Source organism: Zosterops lateralis (assembly GCF_965231275.1).
Source record: "Zosterops lateralis genome assembly, chromosome: 1".
NCBI classification, from domain to species: domain Eukaryota; kingdom Metazoa; phylum Chordata; class Aves; order Passeriformes; family Zosteropidae; genus Zosterops; species Zosterops lateralis.
The window spans coordinates 47170342-47186591 of NC_139762.1; the positions used below are offsets into that span (position 1 = coordinate 47170342).

The 16250-nt window shown below is 42.2% G+C and overlaps 2 protein-coding genes across 2 annotated transcripts in view; both read left to right on the top strand.

Moving 5' to 3' along the window:
- SACM1L (SAC1 like phosphatidylinositide phosphatase) overlaps positions 1-9775 on the top strand; it is a 30069-nt gene extending 20294 nt beyond the window's left edge. The window contains exons 10-20 of the mRNA XM_083860513.1: positions 43-129; positions 540-608; positions 697-776; positions 2270-2368; positions 4937-5075; positions 5306-5375; positions 5464-5536; positions 5976-6069; positions 6154-6246; positions 6917-6974; positions 7664-9775. Coding sequence (XP_083716639.1) covers positions 43-129; positions 540-608; positions 697-776; positions 2270-2368; positions 4937-5075; positions 5306-5375; positions 5464-5536; positions 5976-6069; positions 6154-6246; positions 6917-6974; positions 7664-7800 — 999 coding nt within the window. The 3' untranslated portion in view covers positions 7801-9775. The remainder of the gene's footprint in view (positions 1-42; positions 130-539; positions 609-696; positions 777-2269; positions 2369-4936; positions 5076-5305; positions 5376-5463; positions 5537-5975; positions 6070-6153; positions 6247-6916; positions 6975-7663) is intronic.
- Positions 9776-10552: 777 nt separating this feature from the next.
- On the top strand, positions 10553-16232 carry SNRPD1 (small nuclear ribonucleoprotein D1 polypeptide). The gene is made up of 4 exons (XM_083859012.1): positions 10553-10676; positions 11210-11286; positions 13658-13849; positions 16053-16232. The coding sequence occupies exons 1-4, from the start codon at positions 10663-10665 to the stop codon at positions 16127-16129; spliced, it is 360 nt and encodes a 119-aa protein (XP_083715138.1). The 5' UTR covers positions 10553-10662; the 3' UTR covers positions 16130-16232.
- Positions 16233-16250: the final 18 nt, after the last annotated feature.

The following is a 16250-nucleotide window of genomic DNA, read 5'->3' on the forward strand; positions in this document are numbered from 1 at the left end:
TTCTAAATTTTCCTCTTTAAAACCATTTCCACTCTTTTGCAGACCCGTGGATCTATCCCTTTTTTCTGGTCTCAAAGACCAAACCTCAAGTATAAACCAAAGCCACAGATCAGCAAGTCAGTAAATCATGTATGTGAGTGTTTGTGTCTTGGGGTTTTAACATGTTACTGGGCTCATGTTTGTGTGATAGGGTTGAAAACTCTAATCAGAATAAAAATCAGCAATACTGGATTGAGCATTATTTTTTAAAAGTAATAGCAAGAAACCTTGTACTTCTTATAATGAATTCAAAGGCCATAAAAAATGCAGATACCAGTGGGGGTAGTTTCTCTTTGAATCTAGTTTGCAGCAGTTTTAGGAGCTGTACAATACTCCATATCTGTAGCATGTTTAATGAGGAGAACTGAATGGACTGGGAGGAGGAAAGTGGAATTGTATTGGCACAATAAAGAGCATCAAACACTTAGTTATAGGCTTCTTGTAAAGCACAGATCTTAATAGTGGAGTCCATCTGTCAACACATTTCCTTTCTCTTCCAGATGGATGGCTTCCAAAGACATTTTGATTCACAAATAATTAGCTATGGAAAGCAAATGATTGTCAACTTGGTATGCTTTCACTTGTTCTTCCTGAAAAAGTTGTTGTTCTTTCAAGCAGGCTTTTGAGTAATTCTGTCTCTGATTTCTCTTTTCCCAGGTTAACCAAAAAGGCTCAGAGAAGCCTCTTGAGCAAACCTTTTCAAAAATGGTGAACAGCATGGCAAATGGAATGGTCAGGTACAGTGACATGAAGTAATACATTTTGTGTTACAAGTGAAGCATTGCCTCTGAGACCCACAGATTGCTCAGCTCTTTGGGGGCCTTTACCAACCCTGTGATTTGTTTGCATTTTATGTTTATGAAATAACTTGCTAAGAGAGGATACAGGCAGAATAAAGAAGGAGATTCAGAGGCAATGGTGATGCCAGTATTGGAGTCATAGTATGCAGTGGAGGTTGTCTGCATTTTAGGAAAAAGAAAATCATGCCCTGTAGAACTAGCTTCTGGCAAAAGGGCTTGGTTACATTGCTAACTGAGTGAGGGAGTGCTGAGCCTGAGCAGAACAGGATGGAACAGTAAGGGGAAGAAGTAACTTAAATGCTTGGAGTTCAGTGTTAACAATAGGCCAAGTGTGGAGAATGCCCTTGGGTTATGAGAAATTCCATCTCTTTGTGGGAGTACAGAGTGCAGTACACAATTTTACAACCTGTCTGTGCTTGTTTTCTTTAACTTGTGGAGGGAGGGCTTGCATCCAGCTCACGCAGGTATTTGCCCCTCTACCTTATCCTTGAAATTACTGTGCCATGTTCTCTTATTCTGTCCAGATTTGCTATAAAGCCATCTGGTGGAAACCAAGATGTGAGATTATGTAAAGGTGCATTTTGGTGATGTTCTGTATATGTTCCAAAGTGATGTTTGGCAGCCCATTTTGCTGTTGCTATCAAAATCCACTTTCTTGGTTAATTGTTTTTGATGGCGTTTACCTGCCGGAGCCAAACTCGAGACTTCAGTTCCTTGTTTCAGTGTGTTTAATCATTTTTCTTCATGCATAGTCCTGAAATCTTGTCAAATAACTTTTGGGTTATGAATGCTCGAGTGGAGGAATGTAATGCCCTGTAATTCGCAGGAATCATACACATACAAATGTTTAATTAATCAAGCACCAGTCATTTAGAACACTTCTTGCCAGAAACTGGCTGTTAAAATTTTGTTCCAAGTCAGTAGCTGCTTAATTTTCTTATGACAGTTAGGTTAGCTGCTTAAACAGAACTTGTCTTGAGTTTCTAGAGTTATTGAGGGAATTATGCCAGCAAATAATGTTGGATTTCAACACATATGTCTAGTTCAAAGTGAACAGAGAACAAAAGAATCCTGGTGGGGGCGGGGGGAAAAACCATTAAATAAGATCTGTATCCCTTCTGTACTTTCTGGAGGAAAAATATTAGCCAGAACATAGAATGGAACATACATAGAACTTGAAACTTAATGTGTACTTCCCCATACCAGTGGCATTTTGTAAAGAATTTTAAATGATGTCACCATTCACACTAAGGGTGCAGCATCAGGAAGATTACAGAGCACTGACAAAATCTGCAGTTGTGCTGAAAGTCATCTCTAAGAACAAATCCTGTCACTGCCTGTTTTATAGATAAGCCTTTTGCTGTAATGTTTTCTGTAACCTTCATTGCAGTGCATATGTAATATGAAAAAATGCTTCTCTCTCTCAACAGATACGTGGCATTTGACTTCCATAAAGAGTGCAGTCGGATGAGGTGGGATCGGCTTCAGATTTTGCTGGATCAGCTGGCAGACCAGCAAGATGAGTTCAGGTAAGGCTCTGCAGTTCTTTCCCCTCTGTGCTGTTAAAATGAGACCACTTCTTCATAGTTTCTATTGTCTTGCATTAAGGCACAGTAATACAGACCTGTAATCTTATCTGAAGAAGATAAGATAATGCATTTGTGTGCATTAGGGTGTCCATATCTCTGGTGTCTTGATGACACCATGTGCAAGGTTGAAGACCTGGTGGGGTTAAGATGTAGAGCCCATGTTACCTCTAAATAAAGTGGGTCTGAGAATTGCAGGAACCCTGAGTTGTGACAAGAGCTGCCTTTGTAAGGTTGGGTGAAAAGTTAGGCAAAGAAATGAATGTGCATACAACTGGAGCTATTTATAAGAAAAGTCTCCTTAGATATTTTTTTATCCATAGTAATTCCAGGTGGTGTTGACAGCAAACTGTTCTGCCACGTAGTGTAAAACACTGAGTGTTCCTTCCACAGGCATTTGTAAAAGTGTGTTCTCTAACACACATTGTTGTGGCTCCAGAATGTGCACTGGCATTGGTTGTTAGCCCTTGCTAATATAAGTAACCCACAGGAAAACAAATTCTCATTTTCTTTAGTCATGTAAATATACACAAACTGTCCAAATCAATTAAAATCTTTAGTCCTACAAGTGTGTTTTTTGGTTGTAGCTACTTGTAGACCTGTAGATTGCTTTGTTCTGCTTTTCTGATTGCTTCCTTCCTGTTCCTGAAGCCTTGTGACTAAGGCTTAGATCAGCTAAAACATTACAGAACTAGCAGTGGTATAGTCTGTCCTGACAAAACAAAATGAGGTAAGGTGTGGACTAGAATAAGAGTCCTGTTAATAAAGTCTCTTGCCTGGAGTGATGGCTATGGGAATGAAATAAATTAATCATATAATAGTTAATATTCTCTATCCACCACAAAAAAACAAAAACAAAACAAAAAAAACCAGCCTTAAAAACTCATAAAGACCTAATGAATACATTGACTTTGAGCACCTCAAATAAGGAGAAATAAGATTGTAGGCTTTTCCTACAGCAAGGATCCTTTATTCTTAGAATTAATACTGAATCCCTTAACTTGTTTACTGTCAGGTGCCATTGGAGGCATAGAAATTAACCATATTTCCTTGAAATGAAGAAAAAAAAAAGCCATCTCTAAAACAAGATACAAAATTGAAGACTCTTGTTCAAGATTAGGCTGACTCTTTGTTTTATTTCATCTGTAATAACTATTGCCTAAATAGTCATTACATATTGACATTTACAGAAAATAGTCATTTTCTATTCATAGAACAGAAAAGTCTGAGTTCTGATCTTCATAGGAAATAGTTTTGCAATCCCTAGGGAGGTAAACATTCTTGTTTTCTACAGGCTAAATCCAGTTGTGGAAGATCTGTCAGAAAGGAGACCTGGGTTTGTGGAGGTGTTTTTTGTTAGTTTTTAATTTTTTTAGAGCAGCTATAGGAGATGCAGAAGCTATTTAAGAATAGACATTTCTAGTTAATTAGGATAATAACAAACTATCTTATCCTAATATCAATTGTAGGGAAAAGGAAGATTTCACAGGTCTGCTTTAGTCTTCAACAAGGTTTAACAAAACTCTAGTTCAAGAATGATGAAAATGGCTCTTAAAAAGAAAACACAAGGTTAATCCAAGTATTTATCATCATGTGCTTTTAAGGCTCCTGATCACAATACTGCACTGCTCTAGACTTGATAAAAATGCTTTATAGTAACAGTGGATTATATGCTAGTCCAGAGTTCATAATTACATATTGGAGTAACTTAATCTATAGATTGTAATCTGCAAACCTGTAGACAACTGGAAATTTCATGCTGTAGTAGGACTGGCATAGTTCTGTCCTATTCACACATATGGCTGATAAGCAGATCGGAATATTTGTTCTACCAGCTCAGCATTGGAATGCATGTGTGCAATTCAGTATTTAAAAGGAGCTGTTTGTTATCAGCTACTGGAAACACCTGGCTTAATGGATTTAAAAGATTGAGGTAATAATTAGCATATGTAAGGGGGAATATCTGGTTCCCCCGCATGTTCACATAATGGAGAGAACAGCATGTGACAGTAGCAGATTTTTCCATATTGTGCAAGCACCCTTAAAAAACCTTCCTGGAAGAAGTGCCTGACAACTTAGATGACTTTTTATGTATTTGTGACTGGACTGAACTGTGACCACTTATAAACAAATCTGGTTACTTCTGCTGTTAGGCTCTGCTAATGTTCTTCATATCTGTGGAGTTGGGACACTAAAATAACTGGAAAAAAAAACCCACAAGTCCCTGATTTTGCACCAGAAGCTGCTCTTCGCAGTGGCATATAACTCAGTATTGCTGATTGACTTTCTGAATGGTAAGAGTGAATACTGCCCTGAGATTGCTAAATGTTCATCCATTGATGCTCTTTTTCAACATGGCAAGAATTCAGGGAGGCATCAAAGTTCAAAGACGTGGCTGAGTGCTCATCAACTGCTCAGGACAATTGTGTTTTGGTTGCTAAGATATTTACTTGTGAAAACACGTGGTTTATATGGACTGTTATCTCTAAGTGGATGTATTGTGTGTGTCAGTTACTTCCTAGTTGACTCAGACGGTAAAACTGTGACCCAGCAGGAGGGAACGTTCCGCAGTAACTGCATGGACTGCCTGGATCGCACTAACGTGATCCAGAGCTTGTTAGCACGCAGGTCTCTCCAGGCTCAGCTTCAGGTAAATGTTTTACTCTTCTTTGGCAAGCTGGAAGAGGAGAGAGGTTTTCCATTTGGAATGGAAGTGTAACTTGAATGCTCCAGTGAGAGCTTGCATAGTGGAGTTACTGTGCTACTTACTTGAGCTGCATTGAGTAGACTCATGTTTGATAAATACAGCTTTTTCTGAAAGCAAATCCTGATTTTTTTCTATCAAACTCCTGGCAAGCCTCAATATGCTTTTTATTCCAGAGACTAGGTGTTCTGCATGTGGGACAGAGAATTGAAGAGCAGGCAGACTTTGAGAAAATCTACAAAAATGGTAGGCTGTTTATAGAATTTAAACAATGACTTTTTCTCTGAAGAGTGTATAACTTCCTTAATATTTCTTATTGTTTTCCTATTCACAGCATGGGCTGATAATGCTAATGCTTGTGCCAAACAATATGCTGGAACTGGTGCCTTAAAGACCGATTACACAAGGCAAGTGAGCCTTTCTTGTAAGGGCCTTCTGGGGTTTTGAGCATGTTTGAGATTTTCAAGTCCTCATATCTGAGAAGGTTATTAATCTGGGGCTGAGTTTTTTGCAACGGGTCAGTGGGTGAAAAGTTGGACTAAAATCTCCAGATTCTTTGCTGTGTTTACATGAAAGTAAAGGCTATCTGAAAATGAAAATCAAGGCAGTGTGCCGTGAAGAAGGTGCACACTTATATTGTCTGATGGAAAAAAGTGTCATTTTATTTTCCAGTTTTGTTACAAGTATTTGCGGTAATAACGCAGAGGCAGCACCAGATAAATGTATTCCTGTGCAGGTGTTCATTTAATGCAGTACACGTCTGGATGATGACAGAATGTAAACCTGAAATCCTAGTCCTGATGTATACATTTATTTTAAATATTTTTTCACAATTTCTTTTTGCAGAACTGGGAAGAGAACTCAGTGGGGTTTAATAATGGATGGCTGGAACTCATTAATACGTTACTACAAAAACAACTTTTCTGATGGATTTAGACAAGTAAGTTAAGCTTTTAACCATGGGAGAGTGTATTTGATAAACATTGCTGTGCACTCTAACTCTTGCCCTCCCTTTCTCTTCCAGGATGCAATTGATCTTTTTCTCGGAAATTATTCAGTGGATGAAGTAGAACCTGCTAGTCCTTTACATGTCAAGAAAGATTGGAAGTTCTTAGCTGTGAGTATGGAGACTTTATTTGTGATGAGAGAAACACAGCCATTCAGTCACTGGCTTCATTATGCTTGAGTAGGACTTGTCTGTTAGTCATGAAGCATCCCTGTAATCTGATAATGTTTCTATGGTACCTGCTTATAGGATTAAACCCAGACTTGTTCCCTTGACAGAAAATGGAATGTCCTTGAGGTATTGGAAAAACTGCTGCTTGCTTTTTTAAAAACACACTCCACCAGGTGGAAGGGGAAAAATTCTACTAGTCACTATCAGTAACTGTTTCCTTCTGCAGAAGAATCTTGTGGATTTTCTCACACTTCATGCAGAAGCACAGGCTGTAACACAAAACCCCCACTTTTTTATTTTTTTCACCCTTCCCTTTCTATTTTGAAATGTGATTTGGGAACATAATGGGTTTAACTGGTGTATTTATTTTTTTTTAAACAAAGCATAAACCTCAACCTCTGTTTTAATGCACAGGAGGTGTATTTCAATTCTAAACATAATTTTCGAACACAGTCTTCCAAATTTTGGAACTATCCAAACTTTTATTTGTACCTGAATGCAGGTGACTTGAGAAGTAAAGCAATAGCTTTATATTACAACCCATCTTAAAGGAAATGAAGGAACATATGTACTGCTGCATCAAGTGATTATTCTGTTTCTCTTTCCTCAGTTGCCTATTATTATGGTGGTTGCTTTCTCCATGTGCATTATTTGTTTGCTAATGGCTGGTAAGTAACTGAGTTTAATTTTATAAAACTGGCTTGTTTTTCTGTGAACTTTGTGTAAATGGTTACCAGTAACTGTTCAGTATAGAATTGCTTCTCAGTCATTCTAAAAGGTGCTTGAATGTGGCTCTGGAGATTGAGGTTTAACACTGTATCATTAGTGTGGAAAAAAATGAGATGCTATAGAAAACAATTATTAAAACTCATGTAGAAGTCAATTAAGGGATAGTTAATTATCCCCAGATTTAGATGCTCCTTGGTAGAGCTGTAGATTTATTGTAGGCTGGATGAAGCCCTAGAGGAAAACCTGTCTAATTTTGGGCAGAAAGATCGTTCAGAACTGTCAGATACAGGCATAAGCCTGGTTCTGATGGATTTTCCTTTCATCTAAATCTGTGTTGGAAATAATGAAGGTTTTTGCCTTCTGTTTTTGCCTTGAATTTTCTAACATTATTGCCAGTAGAGTTCTTGACTGACTTCCATAGATCTCTGTTTAGTGTGTTCCAAAAACTATGTGGCAAATACAAATTCTCCAGGGTAAGGAAAGGGAAAAAGATCTGTGAAAGACTTCTGATTTCATTTGACAACAGATCTTTGAGGGAGAGCTTGAAATATTTGCATTTGTCCTAAAGTAAAACTGTCTGTTAATTGGAGATAATGAGCTAAAATGTTTATCTGACTCTTCTTCTCAGGTGATACATGGACTGAGACACTGGCCTATGTGCTTTTCTGGGGAAGTGCCAGCTTTGGAACTTTTGCTATCATCCTTTACAACGGCAAGGATTTTGTAGATGCACCCAAGCTGGTCCAGAAGGAGAAGATGGACTGAATTTGTGTGTGTGGAAAGCGGCTTGGTACTGAGGATTCTTCAAGCCACACTTGGAGTCTCTACTGACCTGCTTTCCACACCAAAAAACGCTCTTACGAACATTCTTCCTTGGCAAGGGGGGTCAGGGGTAAGGAAACGGTGTCCTGTGGTGGTGGTAGCTTTCAACTGAGACCTGACTTGACAGTCTTAGTTGCAATGGTCTTTGGAATATTGCATTAGTGGACAGGGCTCCATTCTTACTGGGGTAATGCAAAGACAAAAGCCAGCTTTTTTGGTGTCTGGAATGTTTTGGAGCTTAAGTGGATTGCTTAAGCTCGTGCTCTGCCTGGGTTGTTTCAGCTGGTATTTTGGTCTTGACAGGATAGAGCTCTGCTGTTCGTGTCTCAAAATACCCAAATGTTGAAGCATTAATAATGGAACATCTGATAATGGTCTCTGAACAAATATGGCTTCATACCAATAAGAAGTCCAGGTCCAGACTTACAGCTGGATTACATTTGTTGTGATAAAGTCTGTGTTAAGGAGTCCTTCGTGCATATTCATGTGTGGATTCTTTTCACTAAATATGAAAGATTTTTCAATCTTAATGCTGTTCTAAAACAAGGTTTTTGTCCTGTCTTATTTATCTAGAACTGATGCAATATTCTGCTAATCATTGTTTGGGTGAAAGGGCAGTGTAATTGGATGTTCCTGAAATTGCAAATGTCTTGCACTGTTTCAATACTACAGTCTCCATATGAAAATCCAGTAGTTAGCAAGTTAAAATGTAGAATTTTCTTTCTGAAGATGTAAACAAAATCAAAGAATGTAAAAGTCCTTTGCAGTGTTTATTCAATCTTCCTTATGCTAAAGTTCCAAAGTACTTCATTACTTTAAGAATGGGTAACAACATAAGAGGTGAACTTCATATTGTTTTGCTAGTCAGCTGCTTCTATCCTTGGTTATGTTGAAATAATTTATGGAAGAAGGAATATCACCTTGAGGAGAAAGCAGTAAGTCTAAACTCTGTATTTCTACTTGGGAGCAGCAGCTTGCTTTTCATGCATGATACTGTAACACACTCTTTTAAGAAAAAAAAAAAGAAAAAAAAAGCTGCAGACTAATTTGTGCTGGTTACTGTGTGTCTTTAAATTTAGTGCTTCCAAGCTGTATAAAAATAAGGACCAATTTTAAACTATTTTGTCACTTATTTTATATGGTTTGTTCAAAACCAGAGATGGAACTTGCTTAAGGCGCTGTGCATTGTTTAATATTTCCTGTAAGTACAGCTGTATATTCAGATTGCAAGTATAAAATTCAAATGGGGGGAAGGGACAAACATGTAGAATACTACTAGGACTAGCACAGGTGTCACTATTGAAGCTAGAACACAAAACACTGATACTCCAGTGTTCCCTTGTGTTATGACTGAAAATATGTACAGATGATTCTTCTTTTTTTCTTTTTTCTTTTTTTTTTTTTTCCTTTTGCAACTGTTCATTTTAACCTTGAATGTTTCTGGAGGCCTCTCTGGGTTTTGTGTAAGCATAACCTGTTCATGAGCACTAGTACCTGCAAAGTATCCGTTTGCTTCTAGATGCTGTAATGGAAAATACCAGTTGGTGGCTAACTGGGAAATCCTCCTAACTTAAAATTTTCAAAGGTAAACTCCCTCATGGGCACAAAGTACAAGAACATCATAGACTCAATATTTGAAAGCAGTGGTTCTGGTGGCTCACTGGCAGGTGGAGTTTTTGAAACTTGGCTCAGTTGTTTTGCAGTCTAGAACTAAGATTTTGCATCTTTGGAGAAGAACTTGTTGCAGCAAAGACCAAACTTGAACTGCTAATATAAAAGGTTTGTAAGACATAGAATAATGTAGGTTTTAGAGGTTGGAAGGCACCTGTGTTTCAGTGCTTTGCAAAGAGTCTGTATTTCTAAAATCACAAATGGTGTACTACTCCTAAATGACAATAAAATGTTTGACTTTTCTAGATGTACTGTCTGCAGTGCATTTTGTGCTTTGGAGCAGACTGTTCTCAGATTGTTCCTTAGGAGCTGTTTCACACCTGAATGATGGTTCAGTTTAGTGTGTGCTCATTGCAGGTGGGTCACCACTCAGACAGTGCTGGTCTCAGGCAGTGCCTGGTGCCAGTGTGCACCTGTGTCCTGTTCTGCTCCTCTCAGACACGGCTGGAGCTGCTCTGGCTGCAGTGCTGCAAGCCCACTGTCACCTCTGCTCAGGGCCAGTGACTCTTTGCCTCTTTCCTCACAGGAGCACTTCAGTGTATTATTGACCATACCAATAGGTGAAAATTTAAGGTGTCTTCTTCCTTTCCCTTTTACCTTCACTAGGTGAAGAGACTGACACGCACAGAGAAAATTGTTGCTGTAACTATTTTCACAATAAATTAGTGCTTTACAGCTTTAAGGCCTTGGATTTTTCTTTTGTGAAGCTCAAAGCAGTTTTAAAATGAAGTAGTATTTTTTTTTCCTAAAGTTTATTTTAAATTAAGGAAGGCAAGCTGGTAGGTGTAAAACCTTACACAAAGCCAGGCTTTCACAGACCAAGCCCCCTCATTTCTATCCACATCTCCTTCCCACTACGCCCATCCTTCTTTTCCCTCTATCCCTCTTTTCCCTCCCCCGTTCTCACCTTTCCCAAATTCCCTTTTCCTCGTCCTGTCCCCCCTCGGGCGGGTCCGCCGGGCCGCTAGGGGGCGCTGTCGCCTCCTAGCGCGCGCGGCCCGGCGCGGCCTGTCCGAGAGGCGCCTCCGCCGCACCGCGCTCGGGGCTCCGCTCGCCCGGGGCTCTCTCCGCTCGCCCGGGGCTCCCCGCCCGCCGCCGCTCCGCGCCCGGGGCCGGGGCCGCCCGCCCGCCGCCATGAAGCTCGTCAGGTGAGCGGGGAGGCGCGGATGGGGGCGGATGCAGGCGGATTGCCCGCGGCGGGCGGGCCCGCGCTCTCCCCGAACCGCGGGCGGGAGCGGCCCCGGATGGGCCCGGCGGGAGCGGCCCGGGATGGGCACAGGCTGGGCTGGACCGGGTCGGGCCGCACCGGGCGGGGGTCTCGCCGGGCCAGGCCGCGCTCCCGCCCCGGGGCCTGCGCGGGTCGCCCGGCAAAGGCCTCCTCTTCCTCCTTTTTGGAGGGAAACCCGCCGGGGTGGGCTAGCCTTGCCTTCCCGCGGTTGTGAGGATTTTTAAAATGGTTCCTTCTTTGTACAACAATGGCCGTTTCGCCTGGAAGTATCTGCTGGATCCGGCAGTGTGTAGCTCAAGCATCCCGGCTGCCGGCGGCCGTGGAGGGTGACACTGCCCATCCCCGGCAGAATCCCTGAACGCCGCCTTTGGGAGCTCGGGGTGCGGAACTGCTCGGTGCTGTCTGTGGAACTGAACGGGTTTGGGGTTTTTCAAACGCATTTTTAATCCCCAGGTTTCTGATGAAGCTGAGCCATGAGACGGTGACCATTGAGCTGAAGAATGGGACGCAGGTGCATGGGACGATCACAGGTACAGAATGGGAGGATGCAGAAAAATATTCCCCGTTGCTTTTCGGCAGACAATTGGTAGCCGCCGCTTGAATGAGTTTTTTGTCCTGTGCTCCCTCTTGTGGGGACCGGCACAGGAAAACGCGGGAGATGGGCTTTGTAATTCATCTTTGTGTGCAAGCACGAGGTGTGTTTGTGTTTTAAAAGTGTCTGGATGTTGTCGGGAGTTGCTGGGAACGGTGGGGAGCTGTAACGTGCCAGCTGTCCATAGGCAACCACTAAAGTATATGGGAATTTCAGTGGGTCACGGGTTGTCTTTGATGTGTAGCAGTGGGTGAGCCCATCCGTGGTCAGAGTTTCTTTGTTTTAAAAGTTCTGCTGGGAGCTGTAAATTCGCTGTAGCACTGGGAGCTCTGAGCCCAACTGCAGCTTGGCCTTGCAGACAGGCTCGAGTGGGGGGAAGGAAGCAAACTCTTCCAAACCTTGCTTGGTAGTCTCTTAAAACTTTAGTAGCACCGTCACAGAGTTGGGGTTGGGTTGGAAGGGACATTGAAGATCATCCAGTTCTACCCCTCCACCATGCATAGGGGCACCTTCCATTATTCCAGGCTGTTCAAAGCCCCATCCCACCTGACCTGGAACACTGCCAGGGATGGGAGCATCCACAGCTTCTCTGAGCAACCTCTTCCAGCTGATGTGGTCTTAAATTTGGTTAAATTTTGCATGTAGGTGGTTCTACTCTATAAAATAATTATTTCGGTTGAGCTTGTTTTTTGCTAAGGCAAATCTAGATGGAAATGCATATTTGCATATGTTTGATTTCATGAGAGGCGGGTTTGAAAACGCAGAGCTGGGTGTGGGTTAAAGGGCAAAGAGAAATCGTGGCCGAGAGAATCTGCTCCCCTGCAGCTGCCACAGGTCTGTCCTGGCGGTTCCTGGGTGTTCCTGATTACCCGGTGCTTCTTTGGATCACTGAGCTGAAAGTTGCAGGGAATTCTGTGGGGTTCCTTAAGTGCTTCTCAGTTTAAAACACGTGTGAGCTATTTTGTTTGCTTTAACAACCTCAGAGAAGGAAGGAGGTTGCTCTCAGAGTGTTCTGTGAGCTGCCCTTAGAGACAGCAGATGCGATTGTAGGTGGGGCACGTTGTGTTTAATGAGGCTGAGCTGAGGAAGCTGCTGCATCTCCCTTCCTAAACTCAGCCCCAGGCAGCTTTCAGAACTTTTTCTACCCAGGCACTCTTGGGAAAAAAAAAAAAAAAAAAAAGATACAACTCTTGATAAGTTTGAATTTTATTCCAGAGGATTGCTGAGGTGCTTTTTTGGCCAGCAGCAATCTGTGGGATTTGGCAGAGTTCAGAACTGGCATTATTTTGCTGTCAGGTCCATCAGCTCTGGTTAGAGCTGAGTGAGGCACCTCGGTGCCCAATTGCAGCACGCTCTGCTGAGCCCAGCCAGGTGGGGAGCAAACACTGCTTGGCTCCTCACCTCCCTGCTCCTTCAGCCTTAATTGAGCAAAGCCTCTCTGGTTTTCTGCTAAGAATCTGTAAAATCATTGCACAGTCTCTTCTTCCTCCTGGTGCCAGGGCAGGAGCAGGGATGAAAGGGCAGGTTTTGTATAATGCCCCTCACACCAACCAAGGGTCTGGGTCAGGTGGAGGTGTGTAAAATCTGGAGGGGGAGAGGACAGAGAAACAAAATCACTGTCATTTTGATCTCCACAGCTGGAGATCAAATCCCACCTAAAGCTCTGGATATGCAAAATAAAAACTTCTGGGTTTTTTTTTTTTGCTTCTCCCAGGTGTTACACAGTACAGACATCCAACTAGATGCTGTTTCTAGTTTGGGACTGTGCATAACACTGCATAGTGTGCACAGTACTGATCCATACAGTTCTTATGTACTGGCTGTTCTCAGAGATTGTAACCACAGTGGTTGTTCCTTGCAGTGGAGTATTTTATGTACTTTCGTAGAAAATTCACTCTGCTGTTGAATGTATTTTATCAGAAGGTAAATGTTGCTTTTGTGGTTGGATTTCCAGGAAAAGGAAATGAAAAAAGGTTATTTTTCCTTCTCCGAGGCTTGTTTTATTTCTTTTTAAAGGACTAAAGCCTTCTGTAATAAGCAGTGGTTTATTTGTTGTTCAGAGGAGTTATTTTAACCATTTACAAAGCAGCTATTTCCAGACCTGGATAAAGATCTCTAACCATGAGGAGTGAAAGGCACCTGGCATAATTCAAGAGAAAAAAGATGTAGTTCCATTCTGTGATAGGCTGGAGTAATTCATGAGTGGTAGAAGTAGGTCTTGATGAACAGGATGAATCTTATTTCACGTGCATACTTAAAAACAGGTAACAAGAGACCTCATCCCTGAAGTGAGGCTTGTGTTGTTTCAGGGGTGGATGTCAGTATGAACACACATCTCAAGGCAGTGAAAATGACCCTGAAGAACAGAGAGCCCGTTCAGCTGGAGACACTGAGTATCCGAGGGAACAACATCCGCTACTTCATTCTGCCCGACAGTTTGCCTCTGGATACTTTGCTAGTGGATGTTGAACCAAAAGTCAAATCCAAGAAAAGAGAAGCAGGTGAGTTTGTGCTTTCCTAGTCTGTGTTTGTTCTGCCTTGTGTGCATTTTAGTGCTGTGAGTCTGAAGATGTCTGATTTGAGTGTCTGAACGTCTGCATTCGGCATCAAATTCCTTCATGGCTGAGGGTTTGACACGGCACTGGCTCAGTCTGCCTTGTCCACCTTGGCATCTGCAGAGCTTCATTCACATGAAGTTGTGTTATGGCTTTTCATGCATCTATTTTTAAACATATGTTTATCAGCTTGAGTAAGTCTTCACCTCTCTGAGTGTCACAGTTGGCACCCAAAGAGATTTACACTTCCTCTTCTCCAGATGTCTGTGTTTCCCCAGTGTGTATGGGGGAGCTTCACACAGATAGTAAGTACAGGACAGTATCTCAAATGATGCTGAATGGTTCACTGGAATTCGGTGGGGGATAAAAGTGGTATCTCTGAATTTGAGGGACTTGAGAACCTGAGAGAATCGAGGCTGGATTCCAGTGAGTGTGTCCAGCTTTGGCTCCCAGCAGTGTTCCAGTCTCTGCTCTTCCTGGAACTTTTTAAAAAAGTACTGCTGAATAAAAATCCTTTTCCTTAGAAGCCTAACAGTATAGGCAGTAACTAAAGTTTAATCCATGCTATTAAAAAATGACTCTCCGGTAAACCCTAGGAAATATTATATATTTTGCCCACCAGTTAATCTGTGTGTTTTAAAACAGCTCTGAGTGAATGCTAATTGTGCTCTAAAATCATGTTGTACTGTTTCTCCTGTAATTAGTGTAGAAGTGTGTGGGTGTGCAGGGTGTTCTGCACTGGTGAAGAACCTCGGGTGTGCAGCTCCAACTGCAAGCACTGTGGCTGCTGCCTTGATAGGGAATAAGGATAAAGCTCCCAAAAGTGCCTTTGCTCCTCTCTCAGTTCATTAGAAACAGTCTGTCCACACAGAGAAATGAGTGTGGTTGGATTGCTTTTTTCCTGAACCTCCTGATGTGGTGTGAACAAGAACATCCCTCCTTGGTGTCAGCTCTGGGGAAAGCAGCTGTGATGGCTCAGTTACCTCAGTTTGGTGCTCCCTGCATCCACAGTGTGTGAAGCGCTCTCAGACCAAAGCTGTGCTGTGCTCTGCCTTAATCCACAAATGCCCTTGGCCTTCACAAGTGTGAAACCCTTCATCTGTCCTTGGCAAGTGGTCAGGAAAGGGCAGGATGCTGGCTGGGATGTGTGTGCCACGTGTGCCGGGGGTCCAGGCGTGCTGGCACTTGGTGAGCACAGCTGCTGATGCTGTCATCCTCCAGCTGGGGTTGATGCTGCCATAGATTTTACAGGGTTGAGTGTATTACCAGCAGTATTATGACACCTTGCTTATGCCAAATTTGTCCTGTGTCTCTGCTCCTTCGGCCTTTTCTGCATTTCTAACCTATGCCCCGCAATAATTGTCACAGCCTGCTCCTTGAATGTGGGTGCCAGTGGCTGTCTCTTAGAGAGCCACCAGCTTCTGCAGAATTTTCAGTATGTCTTTCAGCCCTGCACTCACAAATGTGTTTGAAGTGAACCAATTATCTAAAGTTTCAGAGTGTCCTTGCAACCTGGTTCACATTTCTTTGGGAGAGAGAGATGCAAAGGCACATTATCACCTTCTGGATCATACAACATTCAGCAGTTGCTTGTGGCCTGCACTGTCCTATAATTCTGTCTGCCCTTTACAATTAAATAGCAGTAATTAGAACTAGGAGCACACAGTCAAGGTCTTTGCCTTGGAATTACATCTGCAATTGGCAGAGGCATCACTGAAACCAGTAGGAGCTGTTGGATGCCAGAATCTTTTCAAAATGCTGCCTTTCCACATAGTGCCTGAGACATCTCACAGCATGTCAAAATTTGCATTTCTCTCTAAAAACCTAGACTGTATATATAGAAAAGAGAGGAATCCTGGTTTCCTGTCAGATTATCCAGTCATTTGGGAGCAGCCAACTGTTTTATGCCCTTGTTTTCTGCAGTGAAGCCAAGGACAGACAGTAGTCTGCGGAAGTTGTATACTGGAGGAACTAACAGAAAAGATGAAAATATTCCCTGAAACCTACTGAGCGTTAACAGACATAATACCTAACTTAATGTCTTATCACAAGGAAGCAGTGTGGTGATTCTGCTCAATAGAATGTTTTAATCAAAATGAAAACATTCCTGGCTCTCATTTGATTTATCCTTTTTCTTTCACCTGCCAAGTTGCTGGAAGAGGCCGTGGCAGAGGCCGCGGCAGAGGCCGAGGTCGTGGAAGAGGAAGAGGAGGCCCAAGACGATAACTTCTCATCATGCAACTCTTACCAAGTTCTGAGTAATTTCAGCTATTTTTTGTACAGGTCTTGTTTGTTGTATGCATTTCTAATAAACTGAAATGTGAAAAGGTGTCTTTCCTTTGTTAGC